This window comes from Passer domesticus, chromosome 4, assembly GCF_036417665.1.
Source record: "Passer domesticus isolate bPasDom1 chromosome 4, bPasDom1.hap1, whole genome shotgun sequence".
Classification (NCBI taxonomy): domain Eukaryota; kingdom Metazoa; phylum Chordata; class Aves; order Passeriformes; family Passeridae; genus Passer; species Passer domesticus.
The window spans coordinates 36,034,308-36,043,220 of record NC_087477.1 but is presented as its reverse complement, the minus strand read 5'-3'; the positions used below and the strand labels follow the sequence as shown (position 1 = coordinate 36,043,220).

Here is an 8,913-nt window from a genome sequence, read left to right as displayed (position 1 = left end):
TAGCATAATCCTTGTGCATCAGTTTTGACAGTAATTTCTTTTCCACTGACAGTCACACAGGCAAATGCACAAGATATGACAAGACACTGTCACCGTTTAGACCACAACAGTGCTTTAATGTGTGGATAAGGCAAGTTCAGATCTCCTTTCCACTTTTATCTCAGATGAAAAACATGCATTCTAAAAAAGGCAGGGCACGAATCAGATTACAAATTTAGAACAGGACACAAGTGGTATTGCACATTTGACAGAATAGCAGAGAATATTTTCATTTTATCCTTTACTTCCCATGCAAAATAAATATATTTCAAGACAAAAGTTTCCTATGTTGCCAAAGGTTCCCTCCTGTACTTATTACACATTGGCAGATACAACTTTTCTAAATTATCATACGCCCACTAAAATTCCTTTTACTCTGATCCTGCTCTAGCACTTAGAATGTAAAACAATTTTTGGTCAAAAGTCATTAAAACATAGTACTATCATGGGCAAATTTGTACTTCTTCTTCCTTTTTTTTTCTTGTACAACAAAGAGCAACCAAATATTTCTATGCTGACAGAACACAGCTTCATACAAACATTCCAATTAGTTTTCTCAAGTAGATGAGTTGATATTTTATTTTTAGAAATACTGTCTAGATAATATTTTAAATCTGTGGATTTCCTGTAGTGCTTTATATAAAGATCAATCCATTTAAATTCTTTTAGATAAGGAAAAATAAATAGAATATTCTCTTGAGATCACAAAGATAATATCTCCTACTATTAAAAAAACAAGCCAAAAAGCCTCTCTGTTTCACTTTTCAGGTAACAGTGAAACCCAGATGTGTCACTGATGCTCTATAAATAACATGGGTAATGCTATCAGAAAATCTTATTTTCTGATTTTACTCAGCACTGAATTACTGCTGTTGCATTCATGCCTTTTAAACTTGCTTGAGACCTTAAAGCACACATTTTATTGTGTAAGAGTATGTATGTAAATGACATACAACGTGTGTTTATTATATGCATTATATGGATGTAACTGAGTAAGTAGCTTCAAGAGTCAGAAAAGTCACCAGTAAAATCCCTCTTAATTTGGTTGTTTGTAAGGAAGCAAATAGCTGGAAACAGCCCTGTAGGAGACAGAGGAAATGGGGTTTTTTGCCAGTAGGTGACTTTTCAATTGATTTCAGTGGACACCAGGTGGCTACAGCAGCTACCCATTAATTTCAAGGCTCTAGGTTCTGAACCTACAAGATCCAATCCAACACGTTGTGACTTATGTATAATTTTGTCATTAAATGTAACTTTTAAAGAAGTTATTAAAGCAATTTAAAAGAAGATAATAATATGGGCAAACATGTATTCAGTGCACACACAGAAGTCAGTTCATCTCACCTATGACATTAGACAGGCACTTGAGAGGCTGGAGAAAGAAGAAAAGGAAGAGGTGCCTGGATTTACAATTGCAAATAAATTGTCTCCCACTAGAGAAAATAGAGAATGTACAGCAGCTAGGGGAAAAAAAATTGTCAGTGAAGGTTCCCCACTAATTTGTGTCAAGGACTGTCACAAAGAATGTAAAGAGGAAAACGATAATAGCAGGAAAGAAGACTAATCACAATAACCTAAGAAAATGTTTATTACACCATGGTCCATCTCACTTTGCCTTTACCTCCTCTCCTGATATACTGCTGTCAGGTAGGAGAACCACTTGAATCAATCTACTTTGTTTCTTCCAAAAAATTGCTAGTATCTCACTTTGTATAATGTATTTTCCTCTCAAAGCCCTAGCTGACCAGGAAAGCAAATGAATAAGAATTACTTTTCACAGAATGACTGTGCCCTACAAATTACATTTTGGCACAGGCACCTCACCACGCCAGCAATTTAACACCTTCAGGCATATCCTATGTGTAGCAGCTAAAGAACAGAGGGATAAGCTATGCTGATGACAATGGAAAACATATATTTAGCCTTTCAGGAGGATCAGAAGATCAAACGCTGAAGGGCTGAAGAAATATTTCATTGAGGAAGAAAATAGTTCTCTCATACAACATAATTTGTATTACCTGAAATTCAAGAGTCTTCATTTCTATTTACTGTTTGTTTCTCATCACTCATCTCTAGACATACTGAGTTTTACTTTATTGTAAAAATAGTCCAGCAAAGGTGCGTATCAGCATCATATTCCAGAAGAAAACTTGTCTCTAATCAGTTCTTTAGCTCTGATTTTCTTCACCCTTTGGCCACCTCTAGCCATGATGAGGAGCCATACACTATATTTCTGGTTTTGGTCTTTCTCCTTTGCTGCAACATCCTTACTTGCATGCTTGTGAAGCTGCTAAATATCCTGATACACTTGCAGCTGGTGACAGGAATAAGACCTTTGCATTCATAAACAATTATCAGAAACCAAGTTCAAATTTGGCTCAAGTTTTCCAGATGTGTTTTAAGCTACAGAAATAAAAGCAAACTGTTCAAAATCTAGGTGGTTTGGCACTGTTATGACAGCAGCACAATGCAAACACACAGCCACGATAAATAGGACAGTGCTGAGCATCCTTAAATTGCATAAATTCTGCTGCCCTAGCTAAACCTTTTCATGACTGACTGACAAACAGGAGCTATCAAATCTGAAGAATAAAAGCTCCTGCTGAAGGATCATTTCTTCTAGCAGGGCACTGGAGGAAGGAGGCAGGGAAAGAGGTTATTAGGCTAAGCCTAATCCAGCAAGCAAATCCAAAAGCAAACTTCACAACGCCCTCTGTTCTATATACAAAAGAAGGGACAGAGGACAGGCTTTGTGAAACATCTTAATGATGCAGTTATCACTTATGCTAAACAGACATACTGTGCAGGCTGCTGTTTTACCACAAATCCCTACTTGTGCAATAATTATGATATTCTCTGTCTCCCATTCTGATAGCACACAGAAAAATTTAGTGGAAGAACAATTTCTAACAAAAACTTCAAGCACATCAGAAGACCTGTAGAAAATTAAATCAATCTCATAAATAAGAAAATAATAACTTCTAAATCTATCTTCTAGTCAAGATGCTAAGTCAGGAGCTTAGCTTCTGCTCTGGTTAAGTAGGAGCCAGCTCAGCTGGAACTGTGAAAAAAGAGGTTCAAACTACATAGCTATTACTACATAACTATATAAAGTAAGAAGTAGTGACAACCACAGCTACTTTTCTGTTAACACTTTGGATATTTCTTTTAGATTTCCTAGTGTTTCTGTGAAGCTGGGAATGGGGTGCTGCTAATAGTGACAAGTTTAACCACAGTTTAAAAGTAGAAAATGCTTTGACACAGGAACAAAGAATCAGTCAGCAGAAAAGCAAAGGAGCAAATGACCATCAGGAAATAGCAGACAGCAGATGGCCAGAAGAAAGTCACTCTAAAATTGAGTTGCCTTACAGAGTGGAAAATCAAACATTCCAACTGCAAATATGCATAAACTGGAATGGCCAAAAGTTAACATAAGAAATCACATACCTGTAACAGTTCTGGAAGAAAATACGAGTTACCCTCAATTGTCTATAAGAGACTGAGAAAAAACACAGATTTTTTTGCTGCAGCACTTCAGATGTAGGAAAATCTGGTTTTGCTCCAATTACTTCTCTGTGGTTTCAGTAAGAATGAAAGCCAGAGCACAGAGAATTTATTCTAGCAAATTTTTAGTCATCTCCGAAAGGAGTCATAAATATTCCCAATGGGGGGAGACTGATCCAGCTGCCCAGCATTTGTCCTGTGCTGTTCAGTTTTCACTTCTCAAAACAAAACAACTCCAGATATTCAGCCACCTCTTCTGCCAGTTTCAGATACATGCTGCAGGCTGATAACATCCATCTTACCGAGCAAATGACTAATTAAAAAATCTAGGTCGTCCTTTTATGCTAATGGTACCCCACAGATTTCTTCTCTTTTATGAGGGAGAGGGGACATGGGAAGAGCATAGTGTATAAAAATTTCCCTACAGGGAGGGCTTATTTCCTCACGGTAACTCTGAAGAGGAAGACAGAATCAATGACACTTTGATTTCTACGCTGCAAAGCTCACACTCCTGTGCTGGTGGCCTGGCTGACATTTCACAAACACAGACTACAAAAAACTTCCTGATTTGTGTTTAAAGTCTTAGGGACTTCGTTTACCTATACTTCTGCTAGACTAGTACTGTCTTCTCACATTGTGACTGGGAATGTACTGAGAACAGATTCCCTTGGGGGTGCTGTAGATGATTAAGGAAAGACATGGGAATGGTCTCTGCTGAACACCTGGAATGCAATGGCAAGCAATTTTTCACAGCAAAGCTAGAACAAGCTTCATTCCAGAACAAGAAATTAGACTTCTGCTTTCCAAGTCAAAATCCAGTCCCTAGTTTGCAGCACTACTGGATATTGCACATTTTTCATGGAAACCTGAGACAGAATTCACATGCATGACCAGAATGGGATTCCATGAACTATAGCAAATGGTTCAGACACAGATCCTTTATCTTCCCATACAGAGGAAATTACCACAGTGCTCCACAGGACTCTGCTCCTGTATGTTTACACTCTACTGCACACTTGTCGGTACTGTGTGCTAGAAATAAGGGGTCTGTGTCTCTGCTAAAATGAAGGAAAAGGAATAATAGAGCTATGATTGGGAGAGATGGATGGAAGCAACAGAAGCACCTGGGACACCTGTGAAACTGGTGTGCCAATGTGAAAAACACATCAGCTTAGTAAAAGGATAAAGTCTGGAGTTCCTAGTTTGGGCATAAAGGTGGAATGGTATAGGGCACAGCACTGGGTTTGTACTCTCTGGCTTACAGCCACGTGAAAATCTTGAGTGAAGCTGCTGGAATTAAGAGCTGAGTGTCCAGCTCTCTGCTATTACTAGTCAGTGCACTGTTCCTCAGTCTTTGGAACCACCAATTGAATGTTTTCATCTCTCAAACTCACAGAGATTGTCTACCATGCCTTTCTTCAGGCTTGCCTCCAGGGAGAGGAAGAAAGAAGAGGCAGCTGGAAGATTCAGAATTCAAAATGGAACTGTGGGGTTAACTGCAGTGACTTTCCTGTTACAGGCATCTGTAATGCATGGGTGGGTTCTAGACATGCTGTAGCACCAGGTGATTTACAGCAGAGCTTCTGTGGTTTTCTGCAAAGCTTCTAAGCCTGACAACATGGCTCTCAGGCTGGGGTAAGTTGGTGAAAGCTCATATAGAAACAGCCACAATTACATTCATTCAAATTAAAACTGCAGTGAAGACCTGACAATTAAAGTGCAGGCACTGCTTCCACTGGGTAAATACATCGGGGAGGAAGTGATACACAGGAGTATTTGATTTTTGTTTGAAGCTTTTGTTTAAAAAAGTACTGAATGTGTCATTGCTGATAGGGACATTGAATAGCTCCCACTGCTGTGATACAAATGAAACCTCTGCTGATGACAAGTAGTAGCTCTAAATTGTTGAAATATGAAAGATTGGCACTAAAACACATTTTCTCCCTTAAGACTGCAGCCTATTGAATAACAAAGGTTTGTTAGTTGAAGTCCCTTGCAATCAATCCTTGCATAAAACATGCATTCCTAATCACAGCTGTTGTTAACATATTAACAAGAAAACTGATTTTGGATTTGAAAACATGGGGTGTTAAATTTCCTCATTTACCCTTTTATACCATTATAGAAATCACTGCATATTAAAATATTGGTTGCTCAAAATAATAATAGTATTAAGCATGAAATAAATGCAAATCAGGAAAAAGAACTAAAATATTTTTTTCAAAGACACAAAGAAAACAAACCCTTAATATTTTGCCCATAACTAGGGACACCTATGTTTAGAGCTGCATACTGTTTCAGTAAAGATCAGTAACTGCTGAACATGGAAATAGCTTATAAATATTTCTTGATATCAATTACATATTACAGAATGAAAAGTGAAATTAGAGAGCAGCAGAATGTATTTGTTTGTCCAAAAGAGTCACTATTCTAAATCTGTAGGTAACAGAATAGCTTCAAGGAAAGTGTGTACTAAATAAAAAGAGAGCAACAAAAAAGCAGCTCTGAATTGATCTGGAATAAATTCGTCTGGAAAGAGCTTTAATAAAAAAGGCAGCCTCAGTCCTGGGAATTTCAACTAAGCCAGCTGATTAGCCCTGCAAACACAGGGCAAAAAGACTATTTAAAAAAGGATGCACAATAATGAAACTCAAGGAAAGACAATATAAAACAAATCTCTCAAGATAAACGAGATGAGAATTCATTTTCCCTGCAATGCTTTCCACAGCTCCTGAAAGTGTCTGCTGCTGGCAACGAATGACATACAAGGGGAGGGAGAGCAGAGGGAAAGAGCTGTTAGCTTACCAGCCGATGGAGCTTATCACTCCACTCCCTTTGTGACGCTGGGAACTCACAAGCCTATAAAATGTGCCTTGGCTCCCAGTCCCCTTCTCCTCAAGCAAAATCAAAAGCAAGAGGCTGTACAGAGAGACAGGATGCTGTTCTACTCTGAGGTAGCTTTCCTGACGTGTCTGTTAGAGCATTTCTAACAGTTTGGAGAGCACAGTCAAAGATTTTTTCTGACAGAGCTCCCCTTTCCAGTACCTGCTGTACTGCCTTACTTCCCCTTCTCTTCCTTCCCTCTTATCTGTTGGTGGGGATTTTGGAGGGTTGGGAGAGGGAGGCGGGAGACGTACATCATTCCTGGAAGAGAGGAGAGAAACACCCAAGATGACTTTGGTCCCCACAGCCAAGTGGAACGTGAGCCTTGCTGAAGCAGGCGATCTTTGGGAACAGGCTCTGGAAGCACCAGCTGCAAATGCTTCTGCCCCTGTAGCCTCCTCAGCAGGCAACTTCTCCAATCAGTTCGTGCAACCTTCTTGGCGCATCGCCCTGTGGTCTCTGGCTTATGGTGGTGTGGTGGCAGTGGCCGTTTTTGGGAATCTTATTGTCATCTGGATTATCCTGGCTCACAAGCGCATGAGGACAGTGACAAATTACTTCCTGGTGAATCTGGCCTTTTCTGATGCCTCCATGGCTGCTTTCAATACTCTCATCAACTTCATCTATGCACTGCACAGTGAGTGGTACTTTGGAGAGGCTTACTGCCGCTTCCACAACTTCTTCCCAATCACAGCTGTCTTCGCCAGCATCTATTCCATGACAGCCATCGCCGTGGACAGGTGAGAAAAGAGAAAAGTTTAGGGATGAGAGATTGAGATCACATTCTCTGCCAAAATAAAAATGCAGAGATAACAATCATAGTGATGAGAGGCAAAGACTTCAATAATTCATTCATTGTGCTCCTCTGTGCTTCTTTAGGATCTCTCCCTAACACACTTTTTCTCCTGGTCTTTGATCTTTTTCCTTCAGTCTTCCATTGTTTTTATCCTTCTGCTTTCTTTTATAACAAACATTTCCCCTCTCTGTTTGACTTCAGCTGCTTTCCGTGCACCATCTTTCAATACTCATTCTGTAACAGCAACTCAGAGTTTTGCTTCCCACTGTGAAAACAGTCTGCCTCTCAGCCAGTCATCTAATATATACTGATAAGGAGTTGTAGAGTGTGTGTGTGAAGGGAGAGGATTTCAAATCTCCCTCTTCTCTGTATTTCTGCAGATGGCAGAGGTATTTGCCTCCTCTTCAGAAATCACTTCAGATCCTGTTTTTAATAGCTTTTCTCACAGTCAGCTCTGAGATGTTTTGTTCCTGCTGATTTTAACTAATGAGACTATTTACACTGCCATCTGTGCATATCTAGAGGTCTGGTAAAAACATAGTTTCAAATTGCTCAGGTTTTTTTCTGAATTCTTGAAGCAAAATAAAGCTTTGTGACTGTCAAAGAAAAAATGTCAGGGAAAAACTTTACTTTTGTACTCCTGACAATAATGGAATAAGACAGCTGTAGTGTCCATACAGCAAAGGGGAGATGCAGTTGCTGGGTTTCCTACACAGATACATGGAGGGACTGTTTCTCAGAGAGTGCTCTGAGTCTCCCCTGGAAAATGTTTCTTTCTTTGTTATTGTTTTCACATTTGCTGTGCTGAAGAGATAACTTACTGGTTTTTGGGTTTTTTAAGAAAAATACATTGATTTGTATTTCAGGTCTTTTATTCCTCTTAGCAATGCACTGAAATTACTCACTGAACTCCTTCCTACATACTCAAATCGCATTATATGTCTTTTCTGAACTGACTTGTCAGAACTGCAGTATTTCCAAGTGATGGTAGTCAAGATTTTTATAAGGTTCAATCCACTTTCCGAAAAGTTACTTCTCATTTCGTGGTACAAAGATTGGGAAACATTGTTGTGGCTTTTATACTTGTGGACAAGTTCATAGTAATACTTTTCTGTTTGCTCTACTAATTGCAAATTTTTGGCGGCATTCTCAGCTGATGCATTTCTGTTCCATAAAGCTAGAAATGAAAGAGCAAATGAGATTCTTGGCAACTCTTGTACTTTTCTGCTCTGAGGATGGGAGAAGACATGAGGAAATCAGTACACTTTCCTCCTGCCAGTGATGTATCTTCTCAAATGCTAATCTCCATTAAAAACTGAGAAGATAGTGTAACACCAGTGCTGCTACCTTTGACCAGGCAAAGATTTATTTCGTTGTCTTTTTGAGTTTCACTTAAGATTCTCATCTAGCTTGACGTTTTCAGAAACATAAAAGGGCTTTTGCTGAAGTATTTAAGAGTTAGAGCTGCATACTTAATAGTTACTGCTGCAGCTCATCAAGTCATTAGTTGAGCAGTTACAGGGATGTTCTGAGTAATGTTTTCATTTTTCCTGACAAAATTATCCACAGAGATGTAGTACTTACTACTTTGGCAGTTGCTAAATTTATGCTAGGAAACTGGGAAGAAAAGTGAACACAGCTCCTTAAGAATCCAAACTGCATTTCCAGAGTGAGAGAAAATAGCTCTGCTG

The 8,913-nt window shown here is 39.1% G+C and overlaps 1 protein-coding gene across 1 annotated transcript in view; it reads left to right on the top strand.

Annotated features, from left to right (window-relative positions):
- Window positions 1-6,434: 6,434 nt before the first annotated feature.
- Window positions 6,435-8,913, top strand: part of TACR3 (tachykinin receptor 3) — a 36,206-nt gene continuing 33,727 nt past the window's right edge. Inside the window, exon 1 of the mRNA XM_064417110.1 lies at window positions 6,435-7,166. Coding sequence (XP_064273180.1) covers window positions 6,715-7,166 — 452 coding nt within the window. The 5' untranslated portion in view covers window positions 6,435-6,714. The remainder of the gene's footprint in view (window positions 7,167-8,913) is intronic.